A 17,735-nucleotide genomic window follows, 5' to 3' on the forward strand; every position below is an offset into this window, starting at 1 on the left:
ATTCTTAAACGCATATCCCGCAACCAAGTTAGTCCAACAGGGCCCTAGGCGGATTATGTGCAAGGCTTCACTCCGCAAGGCAGCCTCCTCACCGCCGGTTCAGGGTCTGTCCCGTGTTGGTTGCCTTCTGGAAAGCGTCTGCTGTGCCAACAAATTCCTCCCCTTTCCGCTCGCAGCTGCTTGTCTCCCCTCGAAGACTCTTTGCGGCAAACCTCCCTTGCTGCCCACTGAGGTCCAGAGCTGGAAGGGCCGCGACACTCGAGCGCACCTGAAGCGCTGGTTAGACAAGCTCCTTTCTTCATCCGTGCTTCTTCCTCCCGCTGCTTCTCTGCACTTTTCCCCATCCTTTCGACTGCCACATCAACATGTCCGTGGATTCCCCGTCTCCCAACCTGTGTCCCTTGCCCTGCGCATGGCCGTCGACTTCCATGCTAAGCGGCACTGAAATATACCTACTCCTCTTGATGCTGCATTCAAACCGCCCTCCCCTCCGACGCCTCTCCCTTGCAAAGGGGAGCTCCCGAACTTTTAGGACAAAAACACACTCCGGATGCGCATTGCCCAACACGTTTTATTCATAGCTGGTTCAGGTTGGGGAGCTTTTTGCAGCCCCTCTGTCAGCACCGGGCTGTGAAAGCGGGGCTCCCACCCCGGCCGGAAGGGAGTGCTGGCAACACAATGCCCCTCCCGGCCACACGATCCGGAAAACGATACCAGCTGTGGCGGCACAGCACCTTAGCCACAACTAACGTGCGGATTGTGGTCCCAGATGAAGTCCGCTATGGCCGCGTGCACGGCTTGCGCCTCGCGGCGCAGCGCTGCCTCCGAGCGGGGACTCGGCGGCTGCTGGCCGGGCTGCTCGGTCTCGGGCTCCACGGGGAGGGCGTCACTCTCGGCCCCGGGTCCCGGGAGGTGTGGGTTGTCCTGCAGGAGCACGTCTCCCCTCGATTCGCAGATGTTGTGAAGCACACAGCACACGACGATCACGTCCGCTATGAGGTCATCCTCCACGTCCAGGAGCGAGTGGAGAGAGCACCAGCGCGACTTCAGCCGCTCGAAGGCTCTCTCCGCCTGCAGCCTTGCCCTGCTGTGGTAATAGTTGAAGTTCTTTTCCTTGCTGGTCTTCGGACTGTGGAACGGGGCCAGGAGCCAGGGCTGAGGGGCAAAAGACTGGCTGCCCAAGACGAGGGGCCGCACGGCGACGCCGTTCAGCATCACGGGGGGACCGGTGAAGAACGTGCCTTTGGACAGTTTCTCTGCCACTGGGGAGCTCCAGAAGACGCAGGAGTCACGACCTTTCCCAGATAGACCCGTGTACACATCCATGAACCTGCCCTTCGCATCCACTACAGCCTGCAAAACCATGCGGTAGAAGCACTTTTGGTTGTGGTACTCCGGGCCCCGCTGCTCCGGAGCAAGGATTCTTATATAGGATGAATCCAGGCTGGCCCCCACGTACGGAAATCCAAGCTCACGGAAGCCTTGGATGTTCTTCTCCTCATCTCCCACCTTAATAACGTCAGCGAGATACAGATGATTCAGAGCTCGTACCGTGTCTCTGAAAATTTCACAGGCCGTCGACTTCCCCACACCGAAGGTGGTACTCAGCGGGAGGTAGCTCAGGTTGAACGCCAGTTTGTACAGAGTCAGAGCTAACCTTTTCTTGACCGGTATCGCCCGCCGCATGACTGTATTTTGTCTCTGGATGATTGGACTGATTTCTTCAGCGATGGCGTCGAACGTTTCCCGCGACATCCGGAAGCTTCCGCGGAAGCGGGCGTCATCCCAGTTGTCCAGCTCGAGCATGGAGGCCCACACGGCCTCCGTGCGGGGCAGGGTCCAGTTGCGCGTGAAGGACAGGTCTGTGTTCAGGTGGTCGGCCATGGCGATGGTGGCCATGGCCACCTGCGCCTTCTCCACGATGACGTTCATCCTCTGGTGCATCTGGCTGAAGCTCCGCGTGTGGTCCCACAGCTGGTCCCTGTCGAAGTGCAGGACGGCCCCTTCCACAGCCCTGACTGTGCTGAGGTGCTGCTGGAGGGCCTCGGCCGCCATCCGGTGGACCCGCAAGTGCTGCTGGAACAGCTCCTCCTCGGCGTCGTGATTCTCGATGATGCACTGCAGGATCGTGTGCATGGACGCCATGAGTGCGGCTTTCTCGCCCATACTGGCTTCTCGGCCTTTGCTGGTGGAGCTGTTTGTTCAGGGAACGAGCAGGGTGCGCTCAGCTTCGGCTGGAGAAGGAACAGTTGGCGGCCAACTGTGGGCAGAGAAAGGTTTGGAAAACAAGAAGAGCTCACGGTTTAAACAGCCCAGGCTTCGCAACCTAATGACACATCGTGGGTTCTCAGCATGGGTTGTTCATGGCTGACGACAGACACTAAAGCCATCGTGCTGGGTTCACACAACAGGACTGCCTTTATTATTGTTATTACATTGCATTTACAGCCCATCATTTGTCCTCCGGTGAAGAACCCAAGATGGCTTGCACGGCTCCATTTTCACCTCATAAAAACAGCCCTGCGAGGTAGGCTAGGCTGAGTACGTGACTGGCCCAGGTCATTCAGTGACCTTCATGGCCAAGCAGGAACGAGGTGCCCAGGCCAGCAGTCCAAGCACCACACCAGACCTATAGCAGGGGTTATTTATCATAGATTGCCGTCTGATGTAAAACGAGTCTGTATTCCTTTTAAAGTTAATTATGCTTATGATATATTTGTAATAACAATCCAGTTATCATAACCATTATTTCTAAGTTTGTATCTACACATCTTACAATTTACAATGTGCACATGCTACACAATTAGCACATACACATTTTATGCTAATTCATGTCCTCTTTTGCCCCTTTTTTGGTCATACAGTTCCTCCTTTTTCAGAATTCACGTGCCCAAACTGCAAATCTAACAAATAATAATAATAATAATGGACAGCAAATGAACATAACGTAGTCTGCCACTTTTCTGAGTCACACAGCACTCTTCCTCAGCCCAGCCCTATAATAAATCTCCCTGTTCTTTTTTTAATCATTGGAGTTTTTATTCAGAAAGTGCTCAAAGGGACACATCAGTGTATCTGCACCTGTACCTTGCAAGGTAGGACAGGTTGCAAGACACCCTTTTCTGGTCTTCCGCAGGTGTCACACACCCTTATCTTTTTGCTATCCTGCCCCCAGGAGAAGGCAGGCTCCTGGCTTTTATATATGGAAAAAGAGGGGTCCTTTGTCAGAGCATCTTCTAAACTCCCTAACAGACTGATTAGGGTATTTGCAAAGTGGTGAGCCCATGGGAAGACAATTAAAGGCAACTGCCCTTTCGAATCTTCATCATGCATTTGTTGAAGGATCAAGCAGAAAGACATTGAGAAATACTCTAGCTAAAATCTTTCTTTTATATTTTATATTTTTATTTATTTTATATTGTTAATTTTAATTTTATATTGTTATTTTTGTATTTTATTGTATTTTACTGTGTTTGTAAGCTGCCCTGAGGCTTCGGCAAGGGGCGGCATAGAAATGTTATAATAATAATAACAATAATAACAATAATAATAATAAAATCGAGCATTCGAGCATTGAGAAATTCTAAAGCTGAAACACCTAGAGCTTACTGATCAGAGGCCAAAAAAGTGCTCTCCAAAACAGCTCACAAGCTGTGGGAGGGAGAAGCCCCCAGTCTGGGACTTCCTCACACATTTGGGCTGATGTTTGTTTATTTATCTATCTAAAACTTTTAAATGCCGTCCCTTATGCATAGCATCTCAGGACAGCTTACAATCATTAAAATCAAATGCATTAAAACAATCTCTAACAATAATAAATAACATATAGCGAATAAAAAAAATTAAGTAAAAAGCGACTGTACATTAAAGTACTAACTTTTAAAATACCGGTTAAATAAAAAGGGTTTGATCTGGCGCGGAAGGGAGTATAAGCTCGGTGCCAGGCGAATCCCTCCCAGCAGCGCATTCCATAATTTTGCTTCTTCCCTTTTCAAGTGGGAAAAACATGACCTTTTCCAAGGGCCAAAATATGTTTCTGAGGCTGAACAATGCCCAGGGAGGCGAATTCAAACTGACCAATCCTTAAGCGGGGGTGGGGGGGTGTCCTCAAGTATTCATTCTCCCTCTGCCCTCCAAAGCTTCTTTTACATGGGGTGGGGGGTGTTGTTCAAGAAGCACAAGTGGAAGTCAGCCCAGAAGGCACAGGGGTGCAGATTGGGAGGCCACATCTGGCCCTGTTGTTTGTTCAAAGCTATCTCTAGAAAGGAGAGGGGCAGGGTCTGAGGTCTGATCCATCACAGCACTGAACAGAAGTTAAAGCCAAAGGGCCTCGCTTACAGTTTTGCCAACTCCAGATTTCAAGCCTCTTTCAGGAAGCAGGGTAAGGGGACAGATGAATACAATTGTCACATAGTGGTTAGCGTGACAGTGTGGTTTAGTGGTTAGAGTGTAGGACCAGGGCTCGGGAGAGCCAGGTTTTAGACCCCACATGGCCAAGAAGCTCACTGGATAACTTGGGTCAGTTGCCAACTGTCAGCCTAACCTACCTCACAGGGTTGTTGTGAAGATCAAATGGAAAGAAAGAGGACAATGTAAGTTGTTTGGGTTTCTTGTAGGGGAAAATGGTGGGGTATAAACATACTAAAAAGATAAGTACATTAACAAGTGTCTCAAGTACAAACATACACACAATCTCTGTGCCTTCTGGAAAAGGGGTGGAGACCAAAGAAACATCTCTTACTTTCTTTCCTGTGATTCCTACAGAGGCTGTTGCGACTGGAATGGATCTTAGGGAAATATTGGAGAGATGCTCCCAAGGGAACTAGACCGTATTATCATCACATGGCATTTATAGCTCACATCTTCCCCTGAGGAGGAGCTCAAGGCAGTTTACACAGTTCCATCTCATCCTCACAACAACAACCCTGTGAGGTAGGTTGACCTGAGAGTGAATGACTGGCCCCCAAAACCCCATGGCTGAGGGAGGACTAGAACCCAGATCTCCCAGGTCCCCAGACCAACACCCTTATCTGCAGACCATACTGGCTCTCCTCTGGAAGTAAGCTCAGCATAATATTTCCCAATTGTTGCTTTTGATCCTCCCTCTTTTTAGTGCATTAATTTTGTTGCAGGGTGCCCTGAAGCAGTGTTAGATTGTGGTTAAAGTTGCTAGAGCGGAAAGGGTCCCTGGAATATTCTATCCTCCCTGGTAAACTCTACCTCACATAGTCAATGGGATGCTAAAGTGCGACTCAATGTTGAAGGAGATTTTTTTTTCAAATGTCCCCCCATCACATGAAAGCCTAAAACAAAACTCCCTGAAAATTAAAATCCAGCAGAGAGTTTCTAACCCAGCCCTTTTCCTGCTATGCCAGTTTTCTGCTTCTAGGGATTTTAATTCTTCAAAAATGAATATTTCAAAATGAAATCCCCTACCTGCAGCCCAAAGTGGTACAGTCCAGCTTGCCTCCTCATTTTGGTGTATATGGAACGCTAGCTCTGGTTAGCTCAATTTCCCAAATTCTACAGGAACAACCATATGAACATGGAGAAGATTCTCCCTGCTCCTAGTTGTAGCAAATATTAATTCCAAGAATTCTTAGAATTTTTTTCCAGGCAAAAATAGGTCCTTGCAGGAAGAAAAGTAGTCTGTCAGGAAATGCTGCTCCTGTTCCATGATGTGCTAGTTGTCTACATGCAGGGGCTTTTAGTGTTTCTAGGCCTGGTGTGATGCAGCAGCTTTAGTGCATTAGACTTCCATCTGTGCTCAGTTCCCCTTTCCGCTTCAGAGCTCCCTGGACAACTCTCAGTCTAACCTACCTCAATTTTGGGGAAGATTTGAAGTCAAAATGTGGGGTTCTCCATGAGCTTCTTGGAGGCAGGGTGGGTTAAAAATGAAATGTAGGAAAAGCAAAAACCCTAAATTCTAGAGTCTGTTTGCTAACGATATTTTAAGATAGGATAGCTGCTAGAGTTGGAAGTACCTTCAAGGTTGTCTAGTCCACCCCAATGTTTTGTGCAGGAATCTTATCGCTACCTGGCAGGGGGCGTCTCATCCTATGATCACCGTCATCAAAGGAGAACTGGCCGCCTTCCAAGGAGTCTGCTCCACAGAGGAAGAGCTCTTCGGAAATATCTTCTAATGTTTAGCTGAAATCTGCTTCTCATGCCCACCAGAGCAAAAGACAAGTCCCTGGCGGCTTTTTATAGTCTGGCAATACTTGGGTGCATGTCCAAATTTACCACTGCAGCTTAGATGAGGACCCAGAGCTGAAGCATCCCATGAGCAGTAAATCCACTGCCCCACATCAGATCCCCAGACAGGCAGCTCGGGAATGCAAGAGGGAACTTCTGGATGTCAAACCTGTCTCTTCTCTCCCTTCCTCCCTCTTTTTTTTGGGAGGGGGATGTTTGCAGATTGCTGGGCTGTCATGCTACCAATCAAACCATTCTGAGCGTTTTGCAAGCTACCAACAGTATACAAAAGCAGCAAATAAATCAATAAATAAGATTTGTTGCTAGTTGCGAAGTCGTGTCCGACCCATCGCGGCCCCATGGACAACACTCCTCCAGGCCCTCCTGTCCTCCACCATCCCCCGGGGTCCACCTAAGCTCAGGCCTACTGCTTCAGGGACTCCATCCAGCCACCTCACCTTCTGCCTCCCCTCCTTCTTTTGCCATCTATTGTTCCCAGCATGCTATTCTGCTATTCTGTTTTCCTCTCTTTGGCTTTCTCGGATTCCTATGCCCGACTAGGCAAATGCCAACATTGTGGGAGGAGTCATGCATCTCACCTGGCAAGGACGCTTGGGGGAGACGGAGACCAAGGAAGGCTCCAGAGGAATCTTATCCTGCCCTCTTCCGTCTTCTGCCTTTCCCACCCACCGAAGTGCCTCTGCACAAATGAAAATGTAACCGAGAGGCACCTTCCATGCCCATTGTAAAAACTGCACCTGTTCCAGTGATACCGTGGAATGGCGTGCTTTGGTCTTACCATTATTGGGATGTTTACCTTTTCAGTAGTTTTCTGGTTTTCTTCTGGACCACCTAGGAGATTTATTTCCATGCAGAAAAAAACATGAATAAATAACATCAACTGAGGAGATAATTAATATATGAAATGTGCATAGAAAAAATGCAATATAAAACAGAAGTAAGAGGATCTTTAATCTGAATCTCTCAAAGCAGAACTAAGGAAATGTCCTACTGTGAAGGTATTTCTCCCTCCAGTTTCCCAGGGGAACTAGGGCTGCATTTTGTACCCAGTTACGTGAGAGCTGAATGCAACAGGGCTTATTTCTACCGCAGAACATTTTTGCTCCTTTTTAAATTTCAGTGTCCTGAGCTGACCTGTTGCATCTCTTGTGATCTTCTGAAACTCTGGACAAGAACAGCCTCTGAACAGGGTGCAACATTTTAACAACCAAAACAAATTGCACAAAAGTTCAAAAGTTTGATCTGGCAAAAATATATATAGTACCGGGCAGAACAATCGATGCCAACAGTACCTGGGAGTTAGTCCTGCTTGGAAAGATTCTGAGCTCTGAATTGACCTTTAAGTGAAATACGCACATCTGGAGACCCGCAGAGGCAGGGGATTTGGGGAAGAAGGGGCGGGTCTTCTGGAGGAAGTGCATCTTCCTCCTACAGGCCCTTCCTGTCCTCCCTTCCTCCTTCAGAGGCAAGAGTTCTTTTAAATTTTGCAGGTCTTGCTTCCATGATTCTTGTGGCATCAAGTGAACTCCTGCCTTTCCTTGAGTATTTGGGGGGAGTCATTGGGCTGGAGAGGCGAGGAGAGGGATGGGCAGCAGGAGAGTGAGGAGGGGTGCGAAGACCTGTAAGGGGGATGTGTCCAAATTCACCCCCTGCACATCAGATGAGGATCTGACCTTGGATGATGAAGGGGAAGAGGGCCCACCCATAGGAAGGTGGCCTGTGCAGGTAGGTGATAAGAAATTATTCAGTGGTAATAAGATGTACATTTGAGAGAAGCTTTTTCCACACTCCAAACACTTACATGGTTTCTCCCTTGTATAGTTTATTTGCTGTTTACTGAGGTTTGCATTCTTATTTAAACTCTTTCTGCACTCCAAGCACGTAGCATGGGTTGTCCCCTGTGCAAATTCTTTGATATCTAAGGAGGTGTGGTCTTTCAGAAATGCTTCCTGTATTCAGAAGGTCTGGAAATTGTGCTACTTGAACTAGATTTAACATAACTGCTCTTATGGGAGAAGATGGAACAAACTAGGGGTCACCCCTTCCCACTGTCACAAGCAAACCATTCACCATCCTACTTAAGCAATCGGCCAACCCTTTCCACTATCTTTTTATTTCCCCCCTAATATAGCCAACAGCGGCCACAGGATTGGAAAAGGTCAGTTTACATTCCGATCCCAAAGAAGGGCAATGCCAAAGAATGTTCAAACTACCGCACCACTGCACTCATTTCACGTGCTAGCAAAATTATGCTCAAAATCCTACAAGCCAGGCTCCAGCAGTACGTGGACTGAGAACTACCAGAGGTACAGGCAGGGTTTCGAAGAGGCAGAGGAGCTAGAGATCAAATTGCCAACATACGCTGGATCATGGAGAAAGCTAGGGAGTTCCAGAAAAACATCTACTTCTGCTTCATTGACAATGCTAAAACCTTAGATTGTGTGGATCACAACAAATTGTGGCAAGTCCTTAAAGAGATGGGAGTACCAGACCATCTTATTTGTCTCTTGAGAAACCTATATGCGGGTCAAGAAGCAACAGTGAGAACTGGACAAGGAACCACGGATTGGTTCAAAATTGAGAAAGGAGTTCGGCAAGGCTGTATATTGTTGCCCTGCCTATTTAACTTATATGCAGAGCACATCATGAGAAAGGCGGGCCTAGATGAATCACCAGTTGGAATTAAGATTGCTGGGAGAAATATCAACAACTTCAGATATGCAGATGATACCACTCTCATGGCAGAAAGTGAAGAGGATCTAAAGAGATGCATGTGAAGGAGGAGAGCGCAGAAGTTGGCTTGAAACTCAACATTAAGAAAACTAAGATCATGGCATCCGGTCCTCTCACTTCCTGGCAAATAAATAGGGAAGAAATGGCAGTAGTGACAGATTTTATTTTCCTGGGCTCTAAGATCACCGCAGACGTGGACTGCAGCCAAGAAATTAAAAGACACTTGCTCCTTGGAAGGAAAGCTATGGCAAATCTAGACAGCATACTAAAAAGCAGAGACATCATCCTGCCGACAAAAGTGCGTATAGTCAAGGCTATGGTTTTCCCAGTTGCAATTTATGGCTGTGAAAGTTGGACCATAAGGAAGGCTGAGCGCCAAAGGATCGAGGCCTTTGAATTGTGGTGCTGGAGGGGACTGCTGTGAGTCCCCTGGACCGCAAGGTGATCAAACCCAGGGGAGATCAACCCTGACTGCTCTTTAGAAGGCCAGATCCTGAAGATGAAACTCAAATACTTTGGCCACCTAATGAGAAGGAAGGACTCCCTGGAGAAGAGCCTAATGCTGGGAACAATGGATGGCAAAAGAAGAAGGGGACATCAGAGAATGAGGCTGTCAGATGGAGTCACTGAAGCAGTTGGTGTGAGCTTAGCTGGACTCGGGGGATGGCGGAGGACAGGAAGGCCTGGAGGAATGTTGTCCATGGGGTCGTGCTGGGTTGGACACAACTGCACAACTAACAACAACAGTAACAAATATAGCCAAAGAAGCCCTTTTTGTTTTCTCAGATATTTCAGGCACAAGTTTAGATGGAGAGCCTGGGAACCCATCCTATCTTGCCTTAAGAAACATCTGGTTCAGCACATCTGATGAGCACCAGGTTTGGGAGATGTGGTCAAACTTGCAAATACATACTAGACTATTTATATCAGTGCATGGCTTTTTAAAATTATACTAATATATGTTTTAATTTAATTTTATTGTTTCATTGTTTTATTGATTTTATTTATTATGTTATTTTAAGTCTATCATTTAATTAATGTTATTTTTGATATTATATTGTAATGGCTGCTCAGATGTTGCTAACAGGCAGCTTTTACACAAATTTAATAAATAAACAAACCCATACAACTTTTGGCTGCAGATCGGTTTAGCTCAGCAACCTGGAGGATTCCTCTAGAAATACAGCAAAGCACAGACGCTTCACAAGGCAAGGCCAAGAAAGAGTATATGGAGGATACACAAACAACAAGATCCTTTTCTGCATTTCTCAAAGCAGGATCAAGGAAACGTTTCTAAATTTCTTTTTCGCAGAAGAACTAGGAGCACAATCTGGTACCCACTTACCTGGGAACTGAAGTCAGTGGCGCTTACTTCCAAGTAGGCATACACCGGATTGCACTTCGGTACCACCACCCCGTGTTTATGTTTCTGTGTCCTGGGCTGACTTGCACAAGTTTCTTGTGGCCTTTCCTTGGCAAGAACAGGCTCTAAACAGCGAACAAAGTTTCACAAGCCATGTGCCCTATCATGTTGGGCGAACCTAGCAATTAGCTGAACAGTTTTATTCGGGGTGGGGGAGCAGAAAAGAGTGGAAAAGAGTATAAAACAGTCAGTGCCGGCAGCACCCCAAAGAAAGCCGCCCCTCCCAATCACTGTGGAGTAAATGTATTGCGCTAAAGTAGTTCTACTCTGCGAGATCCAGAGAAAAGGCCTCTGCTGCGTGGCCTTCCGAGGGTTAAATGAACTGTGCTAGGAGATTTCTAGAGAAAGGGGATTAGGGGACGGAAGGAGACCCCCCCCATCCTTTACAGGAAATGCTCCTCATTTAACCCTCAGAAGGCCAATCCCACACATACACACGCATACACGCACGCGAAACGCTTTCATTCCGCAAGAAAGCAGAAAAGCTCTCCGTCAGCAACGGAACAAGCGGTTGCTGCAAGCAGCGCTTGCGGGGAAGCCACCCATTAATGCAGACAATGCACGTTTCCTACTGTGAGAGCTCCAGAAGAGGCGGCGGCGGCGGCGGCGGCGGCGGCGGCTGCTCGGATTGCCAAGAGTTAAATGAACTGAACTAGGAGATGCCTAGAGAGGAAGATCATTTGGGGAGGGAAGCCGGGCGCAGGTCCTCCACGCCATTGCGCTTTCCCGCCCCCGTTGCCTTGCTCATCCTGCCTTGTTGCAACGAGTAAGCGGAACTTGGTATGCTTCAGGCATTGCGTTGGCGACCCCCCCCCCCAATTCCGGGATCAGGTGAGCCCCTGTCCCTTTCTGCACTCGGGTGAAGGCAGCCGGGAGGGGGAGATCAGGTGTGGGCATGCCCAAATTAAACCCCCAGCACGTCCAAGGCGGGGAGGGGGATGTGGTTTTGCGTCATGGAGCGGGCGGAAAAAATGCAACCTGGACCAGCCCCTGCGTTCACCAGGGGTTTCTGTTGTCTTCTCTTGGCGGAGCCTGGACGCTGCAAGGTTTCGGGGTGGGGGCGAAATGCCAGCGGCAACGCTGACTTCGTTAATCAAATTGATCAACTGATTGTGCTATTTTACAATTAAATCCATTGCCGCGTGGATTTATTCCTGCTCTCCCTGGTTCGCTACTGGCCCAGTTGGACTGCTGGGAGGCCCGGCGGGGAAATTGGGTAGGCAGATCCTACCCTTGCGCGGAATGAGGGGACACCTCACACTTCGGGCAGAACATCTTTAGTTTTTACATTTGCTTTTACTAGAGCATAACTGCTAGAATAATTTGAGGGGGAGGATTGCCCCAGGAGACAATCCTGTTATTTATTTATTATGCCTCTGTCCTCTCTCTTCTACCACAAGGAAGCCAAAGCAGCTTGCAGAATCCTGCTCCTTTCCGTTTTGTCCTCACAACAACAACCCTGTGAAGTAGGTTAGGCTGAGAACCAGCAACTGGCCCAAGTCACCCAGTAAGCCTCATGCCTGAGCGGAGACTAGAACCCGGATCTCCCCAGCCCAGCACTTTAACCACTGTATCATAGTGTCACACTTCTACCCGGGAAGGAGGAAATATCCTGCCTGAGCCAGCCTAGAGGCAGCTGGAAGCAGAGTCAGTTCAAGGAAGTGTCTTACTATTACTGGGGAGGGAAGAGTACAAGAATGAAAGACAGGCCTTAGAAAGAGAAGCTCCCCAAAGTCCCTGGGTTGGACACCCTCAGTGATTCCCCTTCCTCCATGAGACTACCTTTCCACTGCCTTGACCCCAGCTGCTCTTGCTCTGCCTCCTCTCCCTCCTCCTCGGTCGTGCCTGCTTGCTTGACAGGCGAGAGAGCCACTGAGCAAGAACAACTGGGCATCTCTTGAGCTTCCTCCACCTCACCAGGTTTGTCTGGGCAGAGGCAGCTGAACAGGCAGGTTGCCATGGAGAAGATGGGGAGCAGCTCTTGTCAGTGGGTCTCTGCAGAGGTGTGGGCCCAGCCAAGCCTGTCCCAATGCCAGCCCCGATAGAGAGGCGGCTGGAAAGGAGTCTGTTCAGAAAAGAGTCTTAATAACAGTTGTGGCAGAGCACAACCAATTAGTCCCAGGTTTGGGGGGTGCAAAGCTTGTGGGGTCTTCTAAAGCAGGGTGCTTTCCTGTGCACACATTTGCTGTGCTCTAGTTAGCCAACCCCCTTCATGGACCACTGCCTTGCCGTGGCAAAGGGGCTTGTGCAGCACAATGCAGCCATGAGCCGTGCCGTGCAGGGCCACCCAAGACAGACACGTCATGGCAGAGGGCTCTGACAAAAGCTGATGCAGTGGAGAAGGGAATGGCAACCCGCCCCAGTGCCCTTGCCATGAAATCCCCATGGACAGTATGAACAGGCAAAGCAGAGCACATCATGCAAATGGCGGGCCTAGATGAATCACAAGTTGGAACTAAGATTGCCAGGAGAAATATCAGCAACCTCAGATATGCAGATGATGCCACTCTCGTGGCAGAAAGTGAAGAGGAACTCAAGAGCCTCTTGATATGGGTAAAAGAGGAGAGTGCAAACGTTGGCTGGAAACTCAACATTAAGAAAACTAAGATCATGGCATCTGGTCCTCTCACTTCCTGACAAATAGATGGGGAAGAAATGGAGGTAGTGACAGATTTTATTTTCCTGGGCTCCAAGATCACTGCAGACAGGGACTGAAGACCCTAATGCTGGGAACAATAGATGGCAAAAGAAGAAGGGGACGGTAGAGGATGAGGTGGCTGGATGGAGTCACTGAAACAGGTGGCGTGAGCATAGGTGGACTCCGGGGGATGGTGGAGGATAGGAGAGCCTGGAGGAATGTTGTCCATGGGGTTGCGATGCGTCGAGCATGACTTTGTGACTAACATAACATAAGCGAGGCAACTCTTGGCAATGTGAATTAAGAATGAAGCTTCCATTTGCTGAGGCAGTGTATCTCACAAAATCAAGGAAATCAAGATACTGCATATAGCTATTGACTCTAAAATAACAGTTGTCACACTTCAAATGCTTTTCACATCTGGGCCTCATGAGCTCCATATTGGAATAAGTTAAACCTTTAGAAAGTTTGAATATAAAATAAATCACCTAGAGAAAACCTTTTAATTCTCCCAATATTTCAGTAGTTAGATTTTTATCATCTTTTATTTTTACTGTTCTTCTAAGATTGTTTTAGTCGCAGTGGAGGAGGGTGGATTATTGTATTTTTTGTACTATTGGATTTATTGATTGCATTGTTATAATTTTTGTAATACAGTGGTACCTTGGCTCACAAACTTAATTTGTTCCAGGATTCTGGTCATGACCCAAATTGGTCATGAGCCAAGTTAAATTTCCCCATAAGGTTCAGTGTAAATAAGGTTAATCTGTTCTGTAACCATTTTTTTTAATCAGAAAAATGTGAAGCAAAGTGACAAAGAACATCAAAGATTGTGGCCATCTCCCCATCCCCACCCCAAGGACAAGCACGACCATCTCCCCATCCCCCCCAGCACGACCAAGATTGCACCCGTCATCCCTGCAGGTGCCTGTCATCGCGGAGCGCTGGGGGTGGGGAGAGAGATGGGCGCGATCTCGGCCATCTCCCCCCACAACCAGCACGATCATGGCCATCTACCCACTTGGGGAGGGGGAGATGGCCGCGATTGTACTGGTTGTGGGGGGAGATGGCCGAGATTGCACCTGTCTTTCCTGTAGGAATGTGCCCGTGATCACGCACATCTTCCTTGCACAAACTCAACCACAATCATGGCCATCGCCCCACTTGGGGGTGGGGTGGGGAGATGGCTGTGATCTTGGTCGCCACCCAATGCAGAGTTTGCGACCCACGTCAAAATTTTAATGACATTTTTGTTTGCGACCCGATTTGGTCGTGAACCAAGGCGTTCGTGAGCCGAGGTACCACTGTATGTTTATATTCATTATTGTATTTTTTATTTGTAAACCACTGAAAGAGTCTTTGGGCTGATAAGCAACGTAGAAATATAATAAATAAGTTGCATGTAACATGTAGATTTGAATTATTTCATTCCAGGAATTCTAACAGTCCTCAAAACTGACCAATGAAGCAGCATCAAATTATTTTTTTAACTGCATTTAAGTGTAAAAGGTAATGGAGTACTTGGGCTGAGCAAGGCAGAGGAATTATTTAAGACAATCACTGGTTTGCACATCATGATGTTGGGAAAGCCCAAATAAATCCTCAGATAAAATGATAACGCGTTTGTGTGTCCTTTAACATAAAATCTGGCAGCAGTGCCCCAAGCTATGCCAGTGATCCATCTGCTTTCTTTCACCTGCTGCGCTTCCTTTGCAATGTCAAAATACCTAGTTCATGCTTTGTCTTAAGGAATTTTGTATCTCTGATTGTAAAAACCAAAACATTGAAACCTGCTAGATTTCTGTAACTCCTGATTATTTATCTGTTACTCAAGCCTTCCTAATGCCTGTCATGACTTCTCAATTTTTCTGTATTATTCCCCACTGTCTTCACCTTCTTACCCATTCAGAAGATCATCACTGCCTTGAAACTGTGTATGTGATCCACAACTTATTAAAAAAATCCTGTCAATGATCTGGAAGCTTGTAGCCAATTCAGTTTACTGGCTACCCAACAGCACTTGATTTTTCCTCTGTCAGAGAAGCGTACCTGGGTGTCCTGCCAATGAACTGCTGAGACTGAGCACAGCATCTCCCTGTGAATCTGAACTTACATTCTCCTGGTTCTGCTAATAGAGATTTCCTGACAGATCTGGTGATGAAGGTGGAATTTACAGGTCCCCTGAATGGACAGTAAGATTGGCCATACTTCTCATTTTGGGGCACAGGCACTGGCCATGCCAAGAAGGGCTTGGACATTGGGGTAATGGGCGAGTCTGTCAGACCCACATTGCACGCAGGTTGTATGGGAGGCATCTAGGGGTCCTGGGGGGTTCAGGATCTTGGGAAGTCACCTGATGCAACGGGTGGGGCACTGTGGCTGTTTGCAGCAGTGTGCATCAGGTGACTTCCCAACCTGGCATGTCCCCAAAAGAAGACTGGTCTGCCTGTGTCAGCCTGCTTGGCCCCAGTTAACTGCAGGAGATTCGGATCTCACCTGCCCCCCACCCCAGGTTGTCGGACGTTGGAGTATCAGTCCATCTGGACTGACCAGGCAGAGAAACTAAAGCTAGCTACCAAGATGGGTGTCTGCATGCAGGATCTTGCGTTGGTGCACCAGGAGCCACAAAATATGGGATTTGTTTAAAGATCAACATGCGTAACTATAGGACATTTTTATACTGGGCTTTATGTGCAAGTCTGTTTGCATCTGTCGTGTTTGTCTTGGTTTAAACATGTTCCCCTTTCAGAAGTGGCTCAGAGTGGGTGGTTGGGGGTACCTCAGGAAACAAAAGTCCCCATGTAGCTGCACCACTGATCCTGTGGGGCCAGTTGTCTGATGACCAAGCTTCGTCTGGAGGCAAAGGCATGGAGCCTGCATGCAACCAGCGTGACGGAGGGAAAGATCCATGAGGTCATTGCCTGAGCTCAAAGTCCGGCTGGGGGAAGGCAGTGATCAGGGTGTGTGTGTGAAATCCTCTCCTTTCCCCATCCTTCCTGCTGTGGTGAAAATGAGCCGGAATAGGGAAATAAGCCATACAGGTCCTACCCATCCTGGATGTCCTCAGTAAGCTCATCCTGACTGGGACCCTGTGAGAAAGGGGGTACAGAGGGAAAAACTTGACGCAGGTCCATTTCCTTGCCAAAAATGGGAACACTGGTGTCCTATGTGTCATTAGGAACAGAAACAGAGTGAGTCAGAAGGGGTCTCCTGGGCCATTTAGTCTGACACCCCCCCACCCCCAGCTCCACTCATGACATGCCTACCATGTGTATGTCATCTGTTCAAAGTCTTGCAAGTGGTTAAGCCACCCTCTCTGATCTACCTAATCGCTGCTCACCTAGACAAAGAAGCCTTTTTGTTGATTCGGACAAATGAGTGCATTTGCAATTGCAGGAGAGGAGGCAGATGAGGAGATGGATGGTGACTGGTTTGTCTTTGCTGGAAAAAGCAAAAAGAAAAAGATGCTGAGAATAAGCATGGTGGGGATCTAAAAGACTTCTAGAAAAAAGAAAGATACAGAGAGAAAGGTTTCTTTTACAATATTGGGGGATTGTTGTGGTTGTTAGCCGCAAAGTCATGCCCGACCCATCGCAACCCCATGGACAACATTCCTCCAGGCCGTCCTGTCCTCCACCATCCCCCAGGAGTCCACCCAAGCCCACACCCACCACCCCAGTGACCCCATCCAGCCACCTCATCCTCTGCCATCCCCTCTCCTTTTGCCGTCAATCAGCAACAGGGTCTTCTGCAAAGGGTTGGTAAATTCCTGGGACACTGTATGGTTGCATCTAGCAGATAGCCCCAGCGGTGGCAGCCTGGAGGTCAAGGCAGGAAAAGGTAAGATCAAAAGGGAAGACCGATTGTGATAAGCCATTCGATGGTCCCAGATGCAGCGGGGTGGGGGGGGGCGAGCCCTGAGAACAGGGACTAGCTCTGGGCGCGGCCCTTGCGCCTTCCCGCCCACACTGCTGTTGGAAGTCCGCCTGGCCAGGTAGGAAATACACTGCATCTCCTCTTTCCTTGGGTAGTTCTTTTCCTCCCTGTTGAACACGAAGCTGTTTGGAATGCGGAGCCAGTCTGAAAGGCAGCAAGAATGTTTGCTGGATGGTGGGTGCGTGTGTGCGCGTGCGTGTGTGCGCGAGCGCGCGCGTCTTGCGGGGAGATGGGGTGCGGTAGCGGCTCAACACGCAGGTCCACGCACACAGGACGCCCCGGACGGGAAATCGCCGCGGCGGCACCGGAGGAAGATCCGCAGGCCGGAAGGGGGCAATGCGAGCTGTTTCCGCGCCCTCTTGGGAACGCCGCGGAGAAAGGATCTCGCCGCCTGGCCTCTGAGGGGTTAAAGAGATAGAAATGGAGCTCCTAGAGAGGAAAGTGGGGAAGGGAAATGGCGCCTCCCGCAAAGGCTCTTCCTGTCCCGCCTCCCTCGCGAGCAAGGGGGCGTGGAGCTTGCAGCACGTGCGGCTGGGGGCTCCCGTGCGTGGGGCCGCTGAGACTCGCCCGGCCGCGCCTGCTGCACAAGAGGGAAGCTGCGCTGCGGGGGGGGCAGGCGAGTGAGGAGGGGCTGGGGGGGCCCCTGTCTGTGCAGGCGATGCCCCATTGCAACCCCCCTTTTTCACCCCGTAGGAGGCAGCCTATATGGCTGGTGCGTGTTTGTCCCCATAGAATCTGGGAGCTCACCCCCACCCCGCTTTTCAGCGTGAGACCCCTGGTGCAGTTCTG

The 17,735-nt window shown here is 48.9% G+C and overlaps 1 protein-coding gene across 3 annotated transcripts; it reads right to left on the minus strand.

The window, feature by feature from the left end:
* Positions 1 to 551: 551 nt before the first annotated feature.
* LOC123019648 (protein ANTAGONIST OF LIKE HETEROCHROMATIN PROTEIN 1-like) lies at positions 552 to 16,727 on the minus strand. Of its 3 annotated transcripts, XM_044422692.1 has the most exons (4): positions 16,707 to 16,727; positions 16,351 to 16,451; positions 7,013 to 7,047; positions 552 to 2,260 (listed from the first exon to the last, which is right to left on the minus strand). In XM_044422692.1, exon 4 carries the CDS (start codon positions 2,164 to 2,166, stop codon positions 736 to 738), a length of 1,431 nt encoding a protein of 476 aa, XP_044278627.1. In that variant the 5' UTR covers positions 2,167 to 2,260; positions 7,013 to 7,047; positions 16,351 to 16,451; positions 16,707 to 16,727; the 3' UTR covers positions 552 to 735. The 3 variants fall into 3 exon arrangements, 2 of the variants coding, with proteins under 2 accessions (XP_044278627.1, XP_044278626.1); XM_044422691.1 differs by lacking the exon at positions 16,707 to 16,727 and having other exon boundaries at positions 16,351 to 16,562; XR_006413945.1 differs by lacking the exons at positions 552 to 2,260; positions 16,351 to 16,451; positions 16,707 to 16,727 and adding an exon at positions 10,295 to 10,773 and having other exon boundaries at positions 6,683 to 7,047.
* Positions 16,728 to 17,735: the final 1,008 nt, after the last annotated feature.

This window comes from Varanus komodoensis, unplaced genomic scaffold (assembly GCF_004798865.1).
Source record: "Varanus komodoensis strain SLA01 unplaced genomic scaffold, ASM479886v1 scaffold133, whole genome shotgun sequence".
NCBI classification, from domain to species: Eukaryota; Metazoa; Chordata; class Lepidosauria; order Squamata; family Varanidae; genus Varanus; species Varanus komodoensis.

Bases quoted from the DNA above. Each gene is read 5' to 3' on its own strand.
- LOC123019648 (XM_044422692.1), bottom strand. From the start codon at position 2,166: ATGGGCGAGAAAGCCGCACTCATGGCGTCCATGCACACGATCCTGCAG.